The 24,902-nt window shown below is 40.1% G+C and overlaps 2 protein-coding genes across 3 annotated transcripts in view; one reads left to right on the top strand and one right to left on the bottom strand.

Moving 5' to 3' along the window:
• myo10 (myosin X) overlaps positions 1 to 8,490 on the bottom strand; it is a 129,986-nt gene extending 121,496 nt beyond the window's left edge. For both annotated transcript variants that reach the window (XM_038717229.1, XM_038717230.1), the window contains exon 1: positions 7,992 to 8,490. In XM_038717229.1, the coding sequence (XP_038573157.1) occupies positions 7,992 to 8,012 (21 nt within the window). In that variant the 5' untranslated portion in view covers positions 8,013 to 8,490. The remainder of the gene's footprint in view (positions 1 to 7,991) is intronic.
• A 10,864-nt stretch (positions 8,491 to 19,354) lies between these two features.
• basp1 (brain abundant, membrane attached signal protein 1) overlaps positions 19,355 to 24,902 on the top strand; it is a 54,533-nt gene continuing 48,985 nt past the window's right edge. The window contains exon 1 of the mRNA XM_038717250.1: positions 19,355 to 19,506. The gene's annotated coding sequence lies outside the window, so the exon portion shown is untranslated. The remainder of the gene's footprint in view (positions 19,507 to 24,902) is intronic.

Below are 24,902 nucleotides of genomic sequence, written 5' to 3'. Positions count from 1 at the left end.
CTTGTAGTTAAGTCTGGGTGGCTGTTCATCGCTTTCTGTTACTGTATGTTATTCCAAGATATCTAGGGATGACACCCAAAAGCTCTGCACACTACAAGGTCTGCCAAGTGTGGAGATTTATAACAAACTGGAAGACAAACACTATAGAATGGTTGTCTGTGTTTTCTTGACTTAGTTGGTTGCTTTGATGAATAACCAACCTGTCCTCATCCATAGCCAACCTGTTGCTGCTCAGGACACTGAGACAGATGACAGAAGTTCTGTTGACCTTAACTGACTTTATTTCTGTGATTTTGCGATTTGTAGTTGATTATGATCCTGTCTACACTCAGTTGCCACTGTACTCATACAGTCAAAAACAACAGCCTGTTTCATGATTATAAAGTTCAGTTTTAGAGAGGTGTTGTTCATACTGGAGGCTGCAGTTTCTGGTTTTTGTTGAATTGTATTACATTATACTGACTGGTGTTTCTATTATTTTGTCCACCCCATTTATATCATCGAGGTTAGACTAATTAACAGAATGTACAGGTAGCAGCACAAATGACATCCACAACTCCAAAACTGGTACTTCACTAATCCTGTAGTGAAACTACAACTACTGATTTTTTTTCACTACTACCACTATTCCTCTCTGGATTATTATTTAATTAATTAATTAATTAATAATAATAAATCCAACATTTTCAAAGTGCTAAGCTTTTTAATGAAGAGATTACTAACCTCACCTCACAGATTCAGTTGCCTTAACTTCGCGGTTCTTCAGATGTTGTGGAAATGTAAACAAAAGGAACACAGAAAGTGGGCTCTTAGTCTGTAGTGTAGTTCCTGTGTTTCATTAATTATGAAATGGTTTTAACTCATATTCTGTCGACTGCTTAAATCATTATTAAACTTATCATTTCAGCACTATTTTTTCCCCTGTCCCTCCCCTGCTGAAAGGTCAGAGTTCAGCAACAGACCAGTAGATCTACAGCTGAAAGGGAATAATGAGCTGCTCAAGGACACTTCAGCAGGGTGGACAATTTAAGTCTACAAAAGTCTTCCACTTATTGTTCACTGTCCCACTTCTTGTTTCACCACCAGGCTGCTGAGCTGCCTATTAAAATGATCGATGAGAATTTCAGTATGCAGTCACCCATGCTAAAGGAGGAAATAAAAATAAATGGGTTTCCTGTCAGGGCCTGGGTCTGGCACTACAGGTCTGAGACTGTTTGATTTCCCACAGTCACAATTGCCCCTCTGCCCTATATACGGTCGGTTGAGAGCAGTGAAACCGGTTTAAGATGGAGTACAGGCGGCTCTGGCTCCCATCCAGAGTGTCTGCCTCCTTGAGAAAGTGTTATTTCAGCAGCGGCGTAAAAAGGCTTCACCAGGCTTGGCTGGCTCTCTGTATGTCTTTTTCCCTAAACAGTAAAATGATGTGAGAAATATGATACAAACTCCCTGTATGTAACTCTGGAGAAGATGATCTTCCTTACAAACTTAATTAGAAGTTTAGAGGGAAGCAAGATTGTAACTCAACAGCTGTAATTCAACAGCAAATATACACATTCACACTATATGACCTAAAGCCTATGTGCTTTTATAGTCTCTAGTCCCAACACAGAGAAATCCTAATGCTACAGTATACAATGACATTTTAGACAATAATGTTCTTACAACTTTCTGTCAACTATTTGTTCCATTTCTGTTTCGTTTCAACGTAATGCTGCCCCCGGAGCACAAAGCCAGCTCCATTAGGAAATGGTTTTATTGGTTTCAGTAATTAAATGTGGATAGAATTTTGCCACATATCGGTTGGTAACACATTTACACATTTCTATACATAGTTCATATATAAAACAACTAAACAGTCTCCATTACAACTGGGCAACTCCATTCAGTGAGAAAGTTCATGAGATGTGGTTGACAGCCGTGGAATCATTCAGTAAAAGGACCTTGTGTTTAGAATTTGCTAAAAGTTGCTGTTTAAGGTCAAGAATGAACCTTCCAGCCAATTCACATACTTTCTTTGGGTATCCAAACACTGTTGGTCACATAGTGAATCTTTTTTTTTTTTTCTTGCCATATAGTTTCCCATGGTTTTACTGTTTCTTTTTTCCACTGACTTTCCTTCTACTAAGACAGAAGTTACAAAAAGGAGATATATCAGTTATTTGCCTCGGAAATTCCACAGACTCCGATTGGTCACTTGTCAAGGTGACCCGAAGAACCTTCTAAATACAGGATGTGCAGACTTAGCAAGAATTCTGCTGTACGTACATTACAAAACATTTGTCCGACAAGGAGCGGGGGGTGTCTGCAGTAAACAAAACGACAAATCTGCAAGCTGTTTGAATTCCTTTCAGTTCCTTCTGGCTTCTCCACAGGTGTCAGGTTTCAGCTTTAAACAAGCCAGGGAGCCGCAGAGGGAGGGAAGAGAAATGCTCTGACACAGCAGTGCCACTCATGAAATCGTTGAAATCATCGTTAAAATGAAGCGATATAAAATGGGTAGGGCCTTTGTTGTGGTGAGCCTATTAACGTCTATGATTGGCCTGTTACTTTTAATGGTTTTAACAGGAAATGCAGACGGCTGAGGCTTGAAAGAATAAGAAGCTTTGCTAGTTTCAGGACTGCTTTGGAATCTAGAAATCCAGGTTAACGGGTGCAGCAATGAGATTCTTGGAGGTATAACTGCGTGATTTTATTACAAACATGAAGTAGAAGCTCTCAGCGGAGTTCAAACCTCTGAACAGCTCGTTGCCAAAACAGTGCTCAGACAGCCAAAGCTGCAGCCACCGTAACAGTTTGTGTGTGCTGATCATTTGTCTTCCAGAGTTCTTACAAAATAGCACATAAATGCAACACAGCTCTGCCAACTAGGATGTCTACAACCCAAGGATTTTCTTACCAGCATATAACATTGGAATGTATGAACTACTGAGACAGTTCGGTGTTGATTTGACAAAATCTCAAATCCATGTTAGTACTCAGTGACGTGAGATTACAGCTTAAAAGCAGAGGTTTCCAACCTGGGGGTTGGACACCCCAAGAGTCACAAGATTAATTCTCTAATCTTCTTATCATTGCTTTTTTTTCTTATTCATTTACCTTCACAGGTCATTAAAAAACACTAGAAAAAAATCAGAATGATCCCTCTTTGGTTGAAGTCAACACAGTCTCACTCCCTACTCGTCAAATGTCTGACGCATGGTCAAGGCCCTTTGTTGTCGCTTTTTAAAGACTTGGGTAGCCCTTTTGCATCAATTATTGACGTTTAGGGATCCACAGTCAAGTTAGCAACGCTTAGCAACAATAAATATGCAATATCCGGTTACACTTTCAAGATAAAACGTAACGTTTCGATACATTGCCATGTTGAAACGCGCATAATTAAAGTCGTGAAACGTTGCAGTTTCGTTTAGGCAACACAACTACTTGGTTAAGGTTAGGAAAAGATCATGGTTTGGGTTAAAATAGCTATGTATGTCAATTAAGACTTAAGTTAACTAACGTTAATGTCAATTTACCTCACTCGCCTAAATAAAAACATTTAATGTTTTGTTTCGCACGGGACACAAACCCTGTTCTCCTGCTTCAAGGTCCGGGTTCTGGCCCTCTATCCACCCCAATCACCTCCTTACTTCATCTTTTCTCTTAAATATCATACTTGCCTTTACCATCAAAAACTGACACAACAGGGCTTCCCTCAATACGTCGAACAATGACGTCAAAGGGATCCCTAGTGCGTCACAAACTGACGATTATGGCTCTTGACCAAGCGTCCATATGTGACGACTTGGGAGTGAGACCGGGTTGTTGAAGTGTATAGTCACAGCCTGTGGATATACAGTATCTGATGTAGGGTGGAAAAGGCATAGCTTCATTTGCTTATAAGCCAAAAAGGTTAGGAGCCAGTGCCTTAAAGGATCAGTTCACCTAAACTCAAATTACTCAGAGACCTGGTACTTGTCTCTGGCTGGCTACTTTTTGAGGAAAATGTCAATAATTTCAAAAGTTCATGGCAAACTTAAAAGAAACTGTGGACATAAACTTGTGGAAACTATTCTGGCCTTTTGTTAACCTGTGAACCAGACATATCTGCCGAGTTCATGTTTCATTTGCACTGGCAGATATGTCTGGCACCCCCCTAACCAGACTGCTTTCCACCCAAAACCAGAGGAGTGTCACTGGTCCAGATTTGAAAAGTCAGACATCTCGCTGCCCCAAATGATTGTAGCTCTGGACCTGCAGGTCCATCCAGTGCACGCACCACGCTCACGGAACTCAAATCAAACAAACGCAAAAAAGCATTTTGGTCTAAAGCCCGTTGATAACGCCCATTGGAAATCATTGTTGTGGTGATTAACTTCTTGTTTTCTTTCAATTCTTAAAAACGCTTTGTGTCAAAAGTGACACATAAGCAATGTGTGCACTGTGCAATCCTTCTACCATTAATCCCTGTTTTCCCAGAGCCTGACGGATCTCAGGATTCATGTTCCACTTATTGGATATCTGTGTGTCTGGTGTGAAGAACTCTGAATACAGTTGTCTTGACTAACACAATAATCATTATAAACCCCCACCTGAGACAAGCCTGCTCTCTGATTGGTGGATAGATGAAGCCTTCCTTCGCATCACGCCCATCAGTTCAAATAAACACAAACCTTGTAGCCATTTGACAGGCTTGACTGACTGACTCCACTGTGTACACACACACACACACACACACACGCACACACACTCTCTCTGCAGGACCTGCTGCCTCAGAAGACACTGTTGCCTGTTCATTGGATATAATAATACTGGACTTTAGCCAATCATTGGTGCCCACCAAACAGGATTATTCTCATGTGCAGCCTCAAGGGTGTTAAACCTGAATGAAACCTGCCTCATCCTGCCTGAAACAGCTGCTGGTCTTGGTCTTTCAGTTGATCATTTTAGTGTTTCAAAATGCAATTTAATACGTTTTTCCACTCTGCAAAAAGTCTTCATTTTTGTGGGATCCAATTTTGGATAATTTTTTTAACATAAACGTGGTAAAAAATACAGAATAGGTTTGTATGTGTGTATATTACACTTATTATTATTCTATTATGTGACACTGCCTCATCATCATCTCTTTATTATAGGGGGACCTTACTATCAGCAGTTTAAATCCTAATACGCTGCTGCTATGCTCTGCTTGCTGGTCCAGAACACCTGAGATAAGGTCCTGTTTGTGCAGCATGTTTCTATGTTTGGCAGCTTTTCTCTACATCAGACTAAAACCTGTACAGGACATAAAGTGATTCTGATTGGCCAGGAGGACAGATTCATATTTCAAGAAAATATGCAGTCTTTATGTGTGGTCAGACTCTATTTATAGTCTCTGGAGTAACTCTGGTCCAGACTGTTTTGGCTACAGCTTAGTAATTAGAGACAATGAAACATTCTGCTAAAGGATGTGTCATTGTCAACACATCTATGTTTCTATAGTTTGGGACAATGTGCATTGCTGTATTTCTTCAGCACAACATTCAATTTAAGTAAGGCTGTTGGAAAAAACTCTTCGACCTCTTCCACCTGTGAAACACTTTGAGAACTCAATGGATCACTTTAAAATGCACCAATTGGAACACAATGAGACAGTTGTTTTAATTTAAGTGTTGGGATATTAGTAACAAAGTTCCTCCTCACCAAACTCCTCCCAAAACACTGTTTCAAAAGTTTACATACAGTATGTTTACATATTTCCTTCTATGATTCAGTTTATAAGTTAAACAGTTTGCATGAACTACTGACACCCTGCAGCTGAAGGCTCCTTATTTCCACACAAAAAATAGTTATTCAGTTATAGAGCACAATAGGAGCAACTTCAATTAGATAAATTAATGATCCTGATAGCAGTGGTAACCCCTGCTGGCTTCAATGTTTAAACACATAAACAAACCTAAAACATCGACGGAAAAACACAAACAGGATTATACCTGAAAATTAAAATTTTTTTAAACTTTAAATTTGTGATTAAAATAAAAAAACTTCTGGATTAGACCTAAATACAGGCTGACTTTTCAAGAAACTACCAGAATTGATCAAATATTATGCAAAGTCAAGATTAAACGCAACATTTTGTGAAACACAAAGGGATTAAACACAAACATTTTGCAAAGCTACAATTTCTTTCTGAAGCAGTGTTTTTACACAGTATATTTACTAAAGGAGTAAACCAGTAATCTTAAGGAGGTTTCTCTCAATGAGATGACAGTTGAAGATTCAAAGCCCTTTATATAGTGTCTTTGTCTAGCCCCAGTCACTGTGGGTCCCTCATCTAAACTGTCTTCAATATAAATATGAAACACTCCAGTTTCCTTTCTAGTTCAAATTCCTCTCTGCTCAAACTTTTGGTCTCCATCTGTGGCCGCATGGAAGCTGGTTTACTTCCTTGTGAAATGCCCTTTTCCTTAAAGACTGGGCTCTTTGTTTCAGCTGTGATTAGCTGGCAGATATAAAGGCAGGCAGGCTGATATTTGAGACTATTGTGCACGCCTGCCTGCTTCTGGCACTCAAAAAGTCTCTCTTAGACTTCCAGGGAGAGCTCAACAGCCAGATGTACCGTACACTCGTCATGAGACCGACACGACTCTGCTGCAGGAGGTGTATGTACCCTTAAACCTCAGAGTGTTTGTTTTACTCAGCTCTCTCAAGCGCCTATGAGCTCAGTGAGTCTTATGACCTTTAGCCTTTCATACCACTGAAAACCTCCCTGGATTTTGAAAACGTAGGAGCACCAATGACAAAGCAGGCAATCTTTCAACCAGGAAGCAGCTGTTTAACCGTTACAGCACCACCTGAAGAGAAACTGGTTTTAAATCACTTTCAGTGTTGTGTTCTTTTATCTGTCAGTAAAATGACAGCCGCTGTGACCACTTTTCCTAAATACTTGGAGTCCTAAAAGGAAAAAAAAATATGACTCAGGTGTTGCTGCTGTTACCTGGCCAACATCCCCAAAGAGAGGTGTGGATCCTGATGTCGTAAAACAACTGCAATGAATGCTTATTAGCCATGAGTCACAGCTCGTGGAAGATTTACACAACCAGAATGCTTCTATCAAGATTACCCACCTGACAGAATGTAAGCTACTGTGGTTTATTATCATGGTTGTTGTGGAAATACAGAAGTTTTTTTGCTTCATAATGATCAAACAGCTGAAGAGGAACTTGGAATAGTTTAGACACAGCTTTATAATGAGCAAGCAACATGACAAATACTAATATTTGTTTGGTGGCATTAACTTATTATTACCAAATAACATACAGCAGCTTTCAGAACACCAACACTGGAAAGAGGCACCAGCTGAAACTGTTACAGCATCAATTATCAGCTTCATGAAATAAATGACAGTGATTGCACACAGATGATCCTAGAAATTAGAACCCCCTCATATAACATTCAATAAACGTCCCTTTGCTGTTGGCCGGCCAATCAAAAGCTCCTGGTGGGATGCAGGTTCATCTTTTCTTTTCTATTAATAGGTTTAAAGGGCTTTCTTTCTAAAAGGAAACCAGAAAAGAAGTACGGAAATACCACAGATCCACCGGGACCCAGTCCAACCCCCCTCTGACCAGCACAGTCCCTACACTCTGATATTCTTATGATATGCCTTTAGAGGTTTACATTGTGTGTGTGTGTGTGTGTGTGTGTGTGTCATTCTGTAAGTTGAGGGCAAATTTGAACTACTACAAACTAGTATTACAGTAAGTTCTAGGTATACAGTAACTTAGTGAGTTCATGCTGACTTTATTGCACTTTATGGTATTTGTACCCTTATAATATTCCTTTAGACATAGACTGCTGCTGAGATGCTTCATGAATACATGTTTTAAGATGTTTTCATAGTTTCATGTATCCTAAAGTTCATTATAGGAATCATAACAAGTAAAAGTCTAACTAATGTAACAATGCAAAGCCCAATGTGTCAAACATGCTGAAAAAAGCAGTAAAAGGCTTGAGCAGTGCCCTCTTACCTCCGTGAAGAAATTATCCATTGCCCTCGTTATTTTAATCCCCGAGGATTTACAGTATGGAAACCGCGCGTCCGGTCAATCCAACTCATGTGTTGTTAGTGTGATTCCACGCAAGACAATGAAGCAGATCTGAGAGTTTCAGTCCATTATCTTCCTCCTGAGCGTCTGCAGGATGGAGGACAGTCAGTCAGTCAGTCAGTGAGGAGCTACAGTAGTAAATTTACTCTTTGTTTCATGGGTTACTCTTCCAGCAGAGACACCAGGAGTCCTTCAAAAACTTTCGGGTCTACTTCTCCTGGAGCCCAGACTCTTCTTTGCGTCTCCGTGCGTCACTTTTGCCCACAGTGTGACTCGGTGGTAGGTTGTTTGGTCAACAGTCAAACGTGCAGCAGAGGACAATTAAACGAGAGGCCGGTCAAACTTTGGAGACGTTCACTCAGTCAGTCACTCAAACCGGTGAACAATAATCCCGAAGCTCCACCTCCACACCCAGCAACCTCTTCCAACTCCTCCTCCTCCTCCTCCTGCAGCCCTGCTGTCTCTCTGACTCCTCCTGCTGTCAGTATGTGGAGCCCGGAGCTGGCTCAATCTGACTGGAGGTGATGTTTCCAGCACAACGGATGGATGAAAACAGTGGAAGATTTGATTGAAAATCTGATCAAGACGAGACTGTATAGAACATGTAATGTTTCCCAGAAAAAGAGAAGATACTTGATTCTTGACCTTTTTATTTTACGACATTAAAACAAATGTAAATTTTTAAATAGTTAGGTGAGAGCGGGGTATGTTGTCACACTTTTCACACTGTCTAATATTTACTGAGCACCGGACATCACAATGGTACAAATGTCATACCAAATGAAAGAATGAAGTCTTGGGCAGAAGCTTTGTATTCATCATATCTTCATATCTTATCTCATTGTGGAGTTGTATACTGTTAATAGAAAGTGTGCACTTGTGACAATTTGCCCCATCGGCAGGTAAGTTGTCACACTGGATTATCACACTTACTTGTGAATATTGATTTCAATTTCAAATTGTAACCAGAACTAAAAATAAAAATCAGTCAACAATCAAGCCTAGAGAATTTGGAAAATAAATAATTTAATTCAAAACAAATATGTTGGCAGAGCACACATTAAGTGGCGCAACGTCTTTCTTTGAACTTAAAATCAAAAGTTCTCTGGAGTGCAAATAGATCTATGGTAATTGAATGTAATGCTGCAGATAACTTGCTTAAATGTATAACTTCTTAATTAAACAGATGTGGTGTTTAAACACTAATCCAAAAATTTCAAAAAACATTTTTGTACAACGTACATATGTATCTGACTAATCAGACGTGTTTAGAGTCACAGTTCTGGCACACAGACATTGCCTGGCCTGAGGTGCAAACATCGCAGGCCCATTTGTTGCATTTCACACATTTAAACAACATCTTCTCTCTGGAATACTGTACAAAAATGTCTCCACAATTATGTCAAAATCCTTAGCTGTACTTCTGATTGATTTGTTCTTCAACTTCACCTGCCTGACTGCCTTTAACATTATGTCAGGTGGTGTACTGCCATTCTCTGTCTTCTGTTGATAATTTTCTTCCTTCCTTCAAAAACACATTCCTCTTTGCAATTACAAATTAATTACAAGCTTATTTGTCTGCTACCCTTGTTGCCTAACTAAATTAATAACTGTATGATGTAGTGTGTGTGTGTGTGTTTGTATCTACTAACACACTACATGCCAACGCTATAAGACCATATATACTCTGTCATGAATTCAGTCTTGTCCAGGCATATGGCTGCTTCTGTAAACTAGTGTCATAGAGGTACTAGAACTAGATGTAATTACACAATTTCACATAGTTTTTTGAACATGTTCTCCGTGTTTATCAAAGTTATTGAGACAACTTTCCCCAAACTGACATGTGTGCTAATGTTGGCTAAATCTCAAGGTTAGCTAAACATAGCACTTCAGCTGAAGTATCAAAAGACAAGTTAATGTCTCCTCTATTCTGTGCAGTTATCATTTTGAACATTCACACCTAATAAGGTTGGAATACATAAAATGTAAAATTCAAATGTTTTACTTTTGAAGAAAAAAAAATAAAATAAAATTGTGCTCACCTCAGATTAGAGTGACCGTGACCATACAGTATGTAAACAGGAAGTTGAACATCGAAAAAGAAGTCACACAAAATGGCTTGATTTGATTTTTGACATAGAGCCTCTAGTGTTGGAGCAGTGTGACAACTTACACACGAGACAACTTACCCCGCTGTCCCCTACTAAAATGGACCTTGAGGTGAGATTGGTTCCTCAGCTGCTGTTTCCATGGTCAAAACGGAACTTTAAACCTCAGCCTTTAATATGGACGAGAAGTCATTAGAGTGCTCAGAAAAACAAGTATGAACATATCCCATGAAAGCTGTGCAAACTCCATCTGCTATATAGATCTAGAAGTGATATGATAGAGATGAACATCTATAAAATGCACCTTTTGGTGAGATTGTTTCATCAACAAAATAAACAGTTACTTTCTTGACCTTGAAAAACCTTTTTTTTTTTGGAGCTTCCAACAATACCACATGGTCTTCATACTGTAATATTGCTATGATGAAATTATGATAGCTACTAAGCTCAGCCCTCAGCACAACCATGTCTGTGACAACTGAGCAAACTCCATATACTTATGAATGTGATGTCGTTGAAAGCTCAGAGAAAAGCGGGCATGTGGACCTTGAGTTGGGATTGTTTCTCCATAATTATGCACAAAATAAAGGCAAATTGACTGTGTGACTGTTTTCATTAAAAAGCTACATACAGTATCTCTGAAAAACAATCCTGACTAATTTGATCATGACTTTTATCCTGATGACATAAATTCTTGATCAAATAAGAAAATAAAGTACTGCGGTTCTTCTGGCAAGCTGCTGGGATTTGTTGGCTTTCCAAGTTCTTCAGATGGATCAATTCTCTCATGTGATGCTGAATTAAATATTAACATCACACAGTAATTGTCCAGTAGATTCTGGTTCACTGAGTTCACTGGTAGCCCAAAAGATATTGAGGGAGGTTTATGTCAAACAGAAACATTTACACAATAGAGTGTAAACTTTTAGTTTTTCCATCCATCAACTCCACTAAACATGTGTTACATTGCTGCTGGGGAGTTAGTTTATTCTTTGTTTTTGGCTTAAAATATAAATTCTGTCTTTTCTACAGCCCGGCCAGTTTTGGAAAGCATTTCAGTTTTTGTGGTTTTAAGATCAGGTGACAAACCTTTCACATATTTAAAATTTTGAAGCCTGTGACTTGGCCTGGAGCTGCAGTCTGTATAATCTGATAATGAGCTATATGATTAAGCATGAACATTCCAGCTGTAGGTTAACAACACTCCAAACATAGGAGTATGTGAGTGTGTCTGGTTTTCCCCTTGCCTCCTCACACAGAATGACCCCTGACCCTGCTGGTTATGGCCCCAGGGCTCCGCCAGACGTCAGTCCTCTCATTTGGTAATTAGAGCCCCCTGCTGCTGTTTGGCAGGAGAGCAGCAAACCCTGAGTGCTGCCCCCTGGCTCACAGCCCTCGATTGAGACAAGCAGTCCAAATCTTACTTACAATTGCATTTAAAAAAAGCAAGGCAGAAAGATAAGAGAGGAAGGTGTGGAGTTATTGGTATTATAGGCTACTAAACAGTTTTCTTTATAAGCTCACAAAATGCAGGAGGCTTCTCAGGTGCTTCAATTAACAGTCATGTTTTCACTGGGAAACCCTTGTACTGAAAAGCTCTCGGCTTATACTGTGCAACATCAAAACCACAGCGTTGCATGTGGCTTTGCTGTCCTGTGACTATCAGCAGCTCATTGAAGAACGGTAATACATTCTGAGCTAGCCACTAGGGAACAAATGTCGGGGTGTATAAGAAGGAGGAGATGTATGTTTGACATCATATCCTCAGAAAGCTGAGCAGAACAATACAAACAATCAGCAAACCCTACATGCGTTCTAACAGAACGTCCATCAAGGCAGCTCAACATATCAGGCTATTTGCAGCTGAGGGTTGATAGACTTGGGTGTGTTCTGGCACCAGAACCCATAAATGGTTGCCAGAATTGGAGGTCTTGAGGGAGCTGACTTGCACACTGATGTGAGCTGAGAGTTATTGCAGTTCCAGCTAACATTACTGCAGTTCCAGCTAACATTACAAGGTTTATCTGGAAACCGAGCATGCTGAATTTAGAACATTGCAGGACAAAGACTTTCTGGCAACCTGAACTTCATCTATGATTTGTTGTTTGTTCTTGTTGTTCTTTAAAAAATCAACACTTTCCATAATGCAGTGTTTTAGATGTTGAGTAACTGAGATAAGGACAGTGATGTAAAGTTCTGGTTCTCCTATGCTTAGCGAATTGATTGTCTGCATGTCTGTATTGTTGGTCTGGTGTCCCCACAGATTCTGTATGGGGCTCAGGTCAGGAGAGTTGGCTGGCCAACCAAGCACAGGAATACCATGGTCAGCAAACCAGTTAGTTTAATTTTTAAATTAAATTACGGGGGGGACTTTTTCACGATGTTCTCATTTTCTGAAATGCACCTGTACAGACAGTATGCACTATATAATGTCTACATTTAATACAGTCATTGAAACAACTGTTAAATGTAATCTTGACATCTAAAAATCTCTCAGTTACCTAAATAACCAAAATGAACCCAATTTCATCAAATCAATGGTGGTAAATATTGCAATTCCAGTCTATTTCAGACTAAAGCAAATCCAATGTAGGAGGGATGTCAATCTGAAATAATTAATAATACCTGTTCATTGCTTTGGTTAATTTTCTCTAAATGAATACACAACAGTGATGGTGGACCTCCAAGTGAGGTTTTAGGTGCTGGGCGTTTTTTTCTCACCTCACCTCTTGTTGATACATCTTCACAGCTGTCCTCTTTGAGGGGTTCTCCACCCGTTATGGCTCTCCACAGGTCACCTGCCTGGACAGTGTCACCCTTGACCTCTAATTCCCCCCCCGCTGACAGAGGTTAAGTAACACTCATTCCCAGTAGCGATGGTCTTTAAGCCTCTGCGGATTCCTCAGTCAGGTTCAAACTGGATTTAGTGCGGGGAAGCTCACCTTTACTGACACACAATAACATGAACACAGCTCCACCTCTGGTCCTGACCTTTTGTGTCAAGGATTTTTGAGAGCTGACATGTAGGTGTTGAGTTTGAGTGAAAGACTGATCCATCTCTTGAGTGATGAGGAGCTGTAGAAACACTTAGTTGTTAGGTAACCTCTGCATGTTTTAGCCTGTGTACTACAAATCACCCATGCTTTACATCACAGATGCTGGTTTTAGAAATCAAAATTATTTTATTTCCCCACTTTCCAGATTTCCATTGACTTTTTACATCAATGTAACATCAACACAGAAATGTAGAAATGTAGATCTGCTGTATTTCTCAAAGTTTCAATAGTTTGATGGGATCCAATGGATGCAATGAACATAAAATACTTCAAAAAGCTGAATAGAATACATTTGATGATGAGCAAAAGTGTGCAATAGGTCTCAAGTTTAACCAACTTCTTTACTTCAGCTCACTACTAAATGAACTGATGTTCTGTTTGCTGATCAGTGTTCAGTGCGATTATGAAATTTCGTTTGAATTCATACATACAGTAAATCATTTGATATTTTGTGTTGATTATTTTACATGATTTACTATGTTTTACTTTTATCTTAGTTTATTACAAACAAAATTAATAATTCAGAGTCACAACTGAGCAAACTCCATCTACTGATCTGATGAAGATCATGAGATGTTATTGAAAAAGCTACTGGTTAAAGATAGTTGGTGAGTAAAAGATAGTCAAGTAAACTTGAGTTAAGATAACAATTTGTTTTCATGGTCAAGAATGAACATTCATACTAAATTAGTTTAGTTTAGTTTATGAAAGTTAGGTTAATAGGTAAGATAACTCAAAGTTTACGTCATAGGGCAGGTTAAAGTTATTTAGTTTGGTTTAGTTAAGGAAACTTAGATCAGGTTAAATTAGTTAAAGGTTACATTAGTGCAGGTTAGAGGCGGTTTAGGTTAGGTTAGTCTATGTTCACCCATCCAATTTTTAGACCTCCACCAAGACTCCTCAGAACTGACAATGACCACAATGTCATCTTTCCTTGGTGGCCTTCCTCGTCTTCATCTCCCAGTCCTCTCTGTCCAGCACATGACTCAGACTGTCCATCTGTCACCTCGGACATGGTCATCAAAAGTGTGTGAATGGCATGAATATTGACACAAAAAGTGACATGAGCACAAAATATCGCATTTTGACAGTTGAAAAAAAAATCTTTCAGAACAGGCTGAGACCTGAAATGCTTTAAAGGAGTGCAAGCAGCAGCATGGCAAAAGATTTGACCACTACTCCCCTGTTTCCTTGGACCGATCATCTCATTGTCGAGAAGTACTGGAGGATTATAGGAGCCAGTTGTCTCTTGTTGTTTGATTCTTTGCCAGCATCTCCAAACTTCCAAACGCCCAAAGACAGGATGAGGAAGACAAACATTTCCTGTTTGCTGTTGGCTGTTTCAGATTTCTACCAATGATGTGAGATAACGTGGCCCGGTCTTTTTTCCCCTGCTAAGTGTGTTAGTGGTGAAGCCAAAACAGACTTCCTCCAACCGGCATCATGCTGAGAGGAAGAGAAAGAGTGGAGGACTGAGAACGGCACATAACAGACATACAACATCTGGAGGAGGAGAGGATGGAGAGCCAGGTAATGTAAATGTGATCTGTTGTGTCACTGGAACTGCAAATGACAGCAAAATTCCCAGAACAAGGACAACAGGATGTATCATACAGTGTAAATAAGTAGACCATACAGTGAAGAAAATATCATAATTCTATTTAAGCATCGCCCATCATCATGCAGATTGAATATTTAACTAGAAATATGGATTTAAATACCACCTTAATGCCGATGCTTGTGTGGCACTGACTTACAATATTATGTCCTTATGTAATAAAATGAGCATACTGTACCTCACACCATCTCAACACCCTCAAACAGGAAAGTTGTAGTATACAATATGTGTTGCATACATGTTGAGTTTTATTTATGTTTTGACAGTTTGTTTTTGTTTGGACATTAGCTGGATTCGTGGTTGTGTGTGTAGCTTTGGAGCCTATGCAGGGTGGTTACACTGTGACTGACATTCACCTCCTCAAAAATGGTAACTACACAGCAGGTCTTTGACGTCTACAGCGATACCATATGGCATGAACCATGTTTGGTCAGCTCGGGTTGTTTGTGTTCTCTCCTACAAGTTTATGATGCCGGTGGAGATTGCTGAGAGTGAAGACAACATTAAGTAAAGTGAATAAAGTTATCAGCAGTTTTTCAGTGATACACATCAAAAACCATTTCCACTGCAAACCCTTTGCTCACCATGATCATTGTGATCTATCACAGTGAAAAAAACGGTGCAACAGTAGTCTCCTATTCAATACTGACTAACTAACTAACTAAACAGACAATGACAAACTACTGCTTCTCTAATGCAACATCTCAGCATCGCAATATATTTTCGTGGTTGGCCTGGAAACGTAGCATGATGAGACAAGAAATCCTCCTGAGACCCAAACAGGTTACATGCACCAATTCATGCATGTAACCTGTTTGAGTCCTAATGTGCTGTGTAGAGTACATCTTGGGCTTTCTAGTGATGTCAAACAAATGGGGGTGTGGCCAACATAGCAAATGTTCTGTCTTTTCAAAATGACGGAAATCACAGCAAGCAGCTTTTATGGCCCTAAGAGAGGCAATTGATCTAATTTATACAAATATCATGTTTGTAATGTTAATAATGCTTTTGTTTTTTATGGATGAAAGCCTTTTATTACTAAGATTTAAGAGGTGTATGGTAAATGTAAGCCTCTTAAAATACACTCTTAAGTCCATGTCCTTTGTAGGGGACGGTGGGTTTTGCTTCCACTCATTTTCCATATTTTTAAGGAATAGAGCACTGAGTGAGGCAGACAATATTTGCAAATGCAACATGTTTCTTTGTGAAAATCAAAATTCAAAACATTTTTTCTTCCGGGTCTCAAGAGACATTTAACCGTCCCTCATTTTGTTGACAACTGCTTCAAAAACTTCAAGAACAAGCCTCATTAGAGTCAGCACTCAGACCACCATTTATCATTTGGAAATGCCCTCGGTGGTTCCTGGTACACTTTAAAGGACACCAAACAGAAAGAAACTCCTGTAAAACTGGAGGTGGGAGAGAGAGAGAGACGAGAGAGAGAGAGAGAGAGAGAGAGAGAGAGAGAGAGGTTCATAATTACTTTCAGGCAAGGCTGTCTTCAACTCCCTGTGATTACTGAAGGCTAAATGTTAATCTTAACCACTTACCGAAGAATGATGACACAGCAGCCTATTTCAGTGCAGGCAGGGCATGCCAAGCCCAGATATTACTATAAACCCCCAAACACTTGGAAATAATGAAAATATTAGAATGAAAAGCCTACTTGTAAAGGCACAGATATTTTCCACACTGATGTAGCAGTAGGTCTGTAGAAGTTTATCTCAATCATCAGGTTGTATGAAGTCTGTAGAAAGTGGAATACAGATCACCACAGTGAAGGTTTTAGGTGTCTACTTGAAAGTGTTTACATGCTTTAATGTTCAAAAAACATTATTTTTCTCATTCGTATTCATACTGACGCTTTGAGAAAGCCTGACAAAGCATTGGTATTTGACACCAAAGTTACCCTTCAGCTTCCGTATGAGATGCGCTGGGCTTTCAAGTAACTGCAATGTAACCCATCCTCCGTCACATAATGTATCCTAAGTAATGTTGATGATTGTGGTTTGTCTGTCATGGTTCGTCCACACCACATCACCAGAACCAAACGCTTCAAAGCTGCTTTTGAACTTGACTCTGATGTTTGAAACAGTTTCTTCTTTTAACCCAAGCCCATATCTTCCCTTCAGTAAATCGTTCTATTCGCTGTGTGGCAATGACAGACTCTTCAATTCAGAATGATTATCAAAGGTGTGGAAGTGCATTCAACCGGATAACTCAGCTGCAAATGAAAAAAAAAAAACAAGTGGAGGAAGGGAAACACTGTCAAACTGTGCTTCTTGTTGGTGCTCACATCGTCACACACACCACTACAAGACATTACGCACCAAACTTGCACTAAATAAACTGATAAAGATAAAAATCCCAATTTAACCAAAATTCAGGCAAAAGTAGCGAGAAGCAAAAACACATGAAACATAATGGGACAACAAAGTCAAAATGACAGTAATTCACTAAAATTAGTAGAGTATGCCTTTAATGTAAACTCGAATCAATTACCTCCACTGTCCACATGTGGTGGCATCAATTTTTGAAGTGCATCAGCATGTGAAATCATGTTTAGCACTGGATGTTAGGGAACAGAGAAACGTATAGGGTCCATTATAGTTTATATTCAGTCCTCTGCAGTGGCATGTCCTCAGAACATGCAAGATTTATCAGCAGCTCTGAGCAGAAGTCGGGTCAGTCAGGTCACAGCATCTTCCAGAACAAACTGACCTCTCCCTAATCCCCACATATTTCCTGCCGGAGGGAGGGGAGGGGGCTGTATTTAGCTGGTCTTCACCCTGGGAATCCCTCCAGAGCAGCTGAGATGTTGATAACAAACATCTCACTCTGACACTAACAATGGAGGGTGACGTGCATTCATTTAGTAAAAGGAGTACCACAGTGTAAATCAGTAAAAGAAAAATCCTGAATATGAAAGTGTAAGTGTTAAATTGTCCCAGATAGAGTGGAAGATAATGTTGAGCTTTTAAAAGGTTGACCTGTTGAAGATTGTTTCCCCCTAATAATCTCATCCTGAATGGCTATTTTGACTCTACAAAGTAACCAGCAACTCCTCTATGTCCAACCAAAGTACAATATTTGCCTCTGAAATGTGGTTGAGGAAATGTGGAAACTGCACTGAAGCACAGAAGTGAAATAAACGGGTTCACTTTAATCTTTAATGTCTGTTTTAAAAGGTGTTGTGTGGACTGTAATGTTTAAGGTATGTTTTTCAATGTGGACCCCAGGAAGACTAGCTAATGGGGATCCACGCAGCTCACGTTAGACTGGTCGGCGAAAGTCAGCCGCAGTCGTCTTGAACGCGCCTAATGAAACGTTGCAATTATTTGCAAACACTGCCATCTAGTGTCTACCTGTCAGTATTAGGGAGAAACCGCTGAGGAGTATAGAAAGCCTAACGTGGCACATTTTATTTTCACTCAACATGTACACACTGACTTCTTCCTTTGGTAAATACAAAATAGGCCTACATCTTAATTCACCTTCAACAACTGTGGCAAAAGCACTAAACGTGCATCAGTGTCCTCACTTTCATTTTGTTGCAGTTTCAGACACTAGTTTAATCAGTTGGATAGAACAGTTTTTATTTTTGTGGATGTGGATGTTTGGAAAAAGAGAGGCCATATTTTTAGTATTAGTGCTTAAACATTAGTGGAATGATTGTTGAAGTTCTGTTTTGTTTTTTTTCTAAGATCATCACATAATTATTTATTATTAGTTTTTCTAAAGGCAGTGGGTCGTTCTTAAATTGGAGGACTTACTGCCATTCTCTATTTTATATCATTGTAAACCAAAACATATTTGCATTTCGAATTGTTGGTGAGCTACATGATGCTTTGCACAGATTAATCCAATCTTTCTTTTCATAAATGAACAAGCTGAGTGGGGACAACTTAAGAATGATGAGTGTAGTCAAAACCTAAAATGTAGGACAAATGGAGTATTTACTGATCAGACAGTTTAATTAAATAAGCGATCTTCTTCCAGCTGCAGGGTGTCAAGTGCATTCATCTGTGCATCAACAGGCATGCGTCCAGAGTCCCATCCAGTCCTCCCTGTATGTCTCTAGCTGCAGTGAACGTCAGGGGGCGCACAGAGACAAGGTATAGACAGACAGAGTATGGAAGAGTATTTCCACTAAAACAAGCCAGAGAAATTTACATTCCCATCCAGTGCGCAATAAAAATATGTTGGTTATCATACTAATCACACAAACCCACCATGAAGAAGAGATTTTACAGATAGAAAAAAATACACATAAAGTGGGCTAAATATATTTAGTGCAAGTAACTTCCTCTTTGGAAACAGAGCTATTGTGATGCATGATGGATGGAATATTATTGGAGAATTGCAGGAATACTACAGGGATTAGATATCAAAGAAAGACACAGACGGTAAATTACATTTTCCTTCAGAGAAAATTTTGGATTGTGCATATGCTGTGTGCGTGCGTGCACAATCTACGCGCGTGCACGTACTTATGGATGCGTGTGCGCGCAGGCGGAGGATCGCCGAGTCGAACCGTACCGTGCAGCAGGCACAAGCCGCTGGGTGCGCAGGAGAAGCCGCAAAAAAATACAGCAGCCGCTGCTTGAAACTGCGAGGAGAGCAGAGGGAGCGTCGGAACTTCAGTGTGCTCGGTAAGAGTGGGTTTATTTTGCTATTTTTCTCCCCAAAAGAGCCCTTTGGATGCTTTGGGCTGTTTTATTGTTATTTTTTCATCCCTTTTGTCTTTTTCCATCTCTCCATTTGGGTAGCCGGGGCGCACGCCGCATGGATGAGTGTAGGTAACGAGACAAAAGGTCTTGTACATTTGTTGAAAAAAATAAAGGAAATAGAACAAAAACTGAGCTGAACTGGAAAATTTTGGCATTCAAGAAATGAATTCTTCTATCCTCAATTTTACTGGCGATAAAAAAAATGTGCACGAGCTTAAAAAAGGGGTGTGTGCAGTCTGGAGGAACACGCGCTTCACCCTGAGAAACAGATTCTCGTTTTTCACACTTTTATTGAGGAAAAAATCGCTTCTACTGCGAACAGGAGTGTCTCCCTACGCGCTCCATGCTTTCTTTATTATTTATTGATTACCCTGAAATGGTTTAAGATTATATCATTTCCGCAGTCTGCTAGACAACGCAAAGGGGAGCGTTTTTTCTTGTTAGAGCGAGAAAACAGTTGAACATCCAGAAATAAGAGGAGCCCTCTCCTGCTCGCCCTACCTCTTTGTCTGTGTGGAGGTGTGATACCATTTGGCTACATGAAACGGGCACGCACATATAAACACTATCAAACACATTCAGGGTCTCTAACCAGAATGTGTCATCATTTAGATGAATTATTGATCTCATATTTCCATTTTATTGCACTGTGAAGAAGAAGGAGGAGGAGGATGGAGGGTGGAAAAAAATGAGGAGGGGGGGGGGGGGGGGGGGGGTGGGGGAGCGTGTGTGAGATGGGGGGTGATGGGGAATTGGGAGTTTACCCGAATCCCCCCCTCCGCATGTACAGACATTAAGTAAATCCTTTCACTCTGCTTCTGTTACTGCTGCATCGTCGTTGCATGTTATTTCAGCAGCGTGTCCAACTTTATTAGCCATTCTCCGTCGGTTAATTGCCTGGTCCTTTGTTTGACGCGGCACGCATGCGCACTGGGAGTAGGGTGTGGATGGGAGCGATGCCACCTTGCCTATCAATAGGATGGAGAGGAGGAGGATGGAGGGGGATTAATTCTTTGTCGATTCATTTAGTCTGGAGATAAAAAATGATTAGTGAAATAAAATGAGCTTCTTTTTGTGGAGGGGAGATTGTGCGCGTGCGTGTGTTAGGAGATGCTAGATGGCAGTTTGTGTGTGAAGGGACACACAGTGATAGTGATGCTGCTTCACAAGTAGACAGCCTTTTCACTGTAATATCATTCAGTAGATCACAGTGATGATGTAGTGCTAAAATAATTAGTTAATGAACTGATGAATCCATTAGTTGATGTAAGAAATTTAATAAACAGCAGTGCTGATAATCAGGAAACCATTAAAGCAAAAATGCCACAAAATCAGCTTTAAGATTTTCAAATGTGAATATTTGCTGCATTTCTGTCCTTTATAACTAAACAAATAGTCGATTAGTCGAAGAAAAGACATTAGCATTAGCTGAAGCCCTGACTCTTCCATGTGAGGTCAGTATAAAGGAATCCTTCTTGGACGGATGTCTGATAATTTCTACTGATTACCTCTATGGTTTCCTTCATAATAGGGTATTGTCTATCTGCTAAATTCAACACTGATATTTTAGTGAAATTGTTGTAGTGTGTGTGTTATCTTCCATTATGTCACTATAATATCCATGCAGTATTTATGTAATTATCCTTTATGGTTATTCATTGTTTAATGATATGCAGTGATGGAAGTAGCTAAGTATTGTTAAACTACTCTTTGTACAATTTGTGAGGTGCTTGTACTTCACATGAGTATTTCCACTTAATGCTACATTATACTTCTACTATACAACGGTTTGGGAAATATGTACTTTTTACCAGACAATGTCCAGTCTGATATTGTGAGATCAATGTTACATCCATGTACAGCTCAGCTCTGAACTATAAGATTCCTGTAAAGCTGTATAGGTACGTGTTGAATTGGAGTGTTTGCAGCAATGGTCTCCCTCTGAGCAGTGTTATAAGATCGCCATAGTAACGGAGGGACCATAGTAATGTGTCCCGCCTGTCTGGCTGCTGATTGGCTGTCATAAATCCAGCCTTGAGTCCGCTCATTCATCCTGCTGGACGGAGACAAACAACAATCTGATGAGGAGTTATGACGGTGAGTCATCCATTACCACCGCTGTCAGCTGCTCAAGGTGTGTGTGTGTGCGTGTGTGTCTCAGAGAGGAGAGCAGAGTCATAGCAATGATACTTCTCTCGTCCTCCCAAATCGTCACTATCTGACTGTTTTCTGTCTGACACACATACACATACAATATAGATATAAAACTATAAAGACAGGATGTTATAGTAGTCATAACAGAGAAGTCCGCATACTTTTGTCAGACTTAGATGAGAGGTAGACAGTAGAAACAGTGTGTGTGTGTATGTGTGTGACACACAAGTGAGAGAGTGTGTGAGCAAGGTACCGTGCCATGTGTCCTCTCTCCTCTTGGGGACCCTGCTGATCTCAGAAGGTGCCCTCTTTGTCTGACTTTGATGTTCCCTCCCAGCAGAGAACAGTCAAATATTTAAAATACAAACTTTGTGGAGGCTCCTGTGAGTCATGTGATCAACAGGATCACTTTAACAGGACGCAGCGCCATCTTAATTAAACCATCAGGCTGCGTGTGATGCCGACAGAGGCTCGTTAACTTACAGGAGAGGAGATGGAGCAGAACAATGGGAGGCTGCAGCTGCTGCTTAACGCACATGCAACTGAAGGTGGGGAATGGGTGCATCTGCAGGTTGAGTCACCACTGCTGAATTTTTATTTGTTTTACATTTTAACACAATTGGGTCTGAAAAAAGATTCGGTACCTTGAAACAAGAAAGAATAGCCATGCAGTAGTATCTGAAATTGCGCGCTGTGGTTGAGGCTGGGATACATTAAAACCAGTATGTATATGACTAGGATGAAATAATGGAGGAAACTTTATTGTGTTGTGGGGTTATGGTACAAACATGGGGACATTTGAGGATTATCTTGGTTGGCGCGACTTGCCGTATGCTAAACTCTTATAGTGTATCAGGGTGTGGGTCAAGAGTGACGCCTGCAAGCTGGTTCAGTCAGTTCGAGTCAGCCGTTGCTGTCACATGGCATACGCATTTCTCCGCAAATTAAATCTATACCCAATGCTATATCTTTTACGGTTACGGTAGTGTGCTGCTCACTATGTTGCTGCCACACAACTCACCTGAAAGCTTTGCTGTCACTTGCTGCTACCGCTGCCGTGGCTGCTGGTGATATTCATATAGCATTTCAAAAGCCACATCCTCACCCATCATCCACCTGTAGGCTCCTGGTTTAAATTCCTTGCCTAGACCCCAAATATCAATGCTGTACATTCATATTAAAATCCACTGAGTTGGCTGAGTGAACTGTTTTTTTACTGCGACTAGTGCTACAACTACTGCATTTCCCACATGTTAAGAATGTATTTGTGGTTGTCCAACATTCAAATTCGGTCATCTGCAAAGAGTCACAGTAAGCCAACATAATTATGAAATGAATGCTTAATACTTTTATAGTTATAATGGCGGAATAGCTGTTGCAGGAGACAGCTCATGTTTGTATCGAGTCAGGGTGTGAAATGGGGAAGTGAATTTCTTGGAAAGTAGCCACAGTTAGCAGCCAATTGTTTTATGCTGTTTCACAGAGCAGCTCACAGCAGTGTGAAGGTATAAATGTTAAGTGTTGGTTGAGTGTTTAGTCTCTATAAAGAGTCCATGAGCTTCAGGGAAACAAGGAGAAGTTGTTGTTTCACACTTGTGGCCTTTAAACTCGAGATTCAAGACTTTTTCAGTCTGTTCTGTTCAACTGTTCAGTGTCCATCACTGCAGCATGCTGGTCTTACAGGAATGAGGTTGTGTACTTTCATTTCAAAGGAAGCATGACACTGTGTATTAAATGCCTTTCTTGGTGCTGTTTATGCTGTAGTGGAGCCACAGTTCAGCACAGGGACTATGGAGGCGGTGACGATCATCAGGAATTTTCATTTCCTGACAACATGATCGCCTGCTGCCTCATAGTTTATATCTGACTGTCTTTTTATAGATGTTATAATGAGTAGCAGCACATAGTCATAGAATGTCCCACTGAGCACACTAAGGTCGTGCCCTTGTGTTTTCTCTGGGAAGTTTGTGGTTTTAGTGACCTGGAGAGATTTACAGTTGAAAATTACACATAGTTGGATTTTTAAGAGCGGACACTAAATCTATTATTAGAACTTCAAAACTACATTTTTTTTATGCATTTCATAGAAAATAGTTTCCAATGAAAACTGTTCTTAAATAGTTTTACTATCCAATATATCTTGCATATTTGTTGTCCTGAATAACCATGACATTGTCTTGAAATAGCACTGTAAAAATGCTGTAATATATACAATAAGAATTTGTTCACCTCCATTGTATTGGGCTGGTGGCTGAAAACTTTGCAGTAGTACAAAAATCTGCAAGTAATACCAGAACCAGTAGGAATTAGCAGTGGGGGATATAGATAAAAATCCTCTATCTAGCTGGTTAAGAAAGTGGACCATTTAGCAGCTAAAGAACCAGATATTTTTCTCAGTTGTTTGTGGAGGCCAGACCAGAGCTAAAAGGAGAGTGAAAATTGGACTTATATTCATCAAACACAAGTTGAATAAGATGATCATGTTGCTCTGGGTTTGCTAGATGTGTAAATAGGAAACATGTTGCCAACATGTTCGCTGTAAAAACAGTAATATGCCAATCTGTGGTGGGTGTATACTTCTTTTCATGTTTTTCAGCCCTCAAGTGGCCAAAAATAGACGCATGCAGCTTTAAAGGTGCTCAGTGATTTTATTGATCACCCTCACATCCATAAATGTGCTCACAGTTTATGTTTTTAAACATCAACAGGAAATTGGGAATACGTTTGTGGATTTGGGGGGTGCTCTAACAAAATCTGAGAGTGTACCTTTAATTAATTAAAGAAAGAAGCACAAACAGATCTATCAGAAAAATATCTGAAGAGCAAGAGCTGACGACAGCTCAACATAAACACTAACATGAGTTTACAAATGCTAAGCTCATGTCTTTGACCCGGGTTTTGATGTGTCTTGCAGTCAGTGTTTCTGCAGCAAATGTACAAGAAAATGAAAGTGGCTGGCCCCTCCTTGTGTCCCTGCCTGCTCCAGTCCCGCCGGAGGTTTGACGGCGGTGCAACATGTCCTCGTCCTCGGCAGCTCTTTCACCATGAGCGCCATCTGTCACATCGCGCCTTGTCTTCCAGGAAATTACAGCTCAAACCGAAAGCGACAATGTTATCTGATATGTACCCCGACGGGGCGGGAATGAACTCAGCAATCTCAGCTC

The sequence above is a fragment of the Micropterus salmoides genome, unplaced genomic scaffold (genome assembly GCF_014851395.1).
Source record: "Micropterus salmoides isolate LMB-PRFRI ecotype aquatic unplaced genomic scaffold, ASM1485139v1 Ms_hic_scaffold_14, whole genome shotgun sequence".
Taxonomy (NCBI): Eukaryota; Metazoa; Chordata; class Actinopteri; order Centrarchiformes; family Centrarchidae; genus Micropterus; species Micropterus salmoides.
This window is presented reverse-complemented; position numbering and strand designations above follow the sequence as displayed.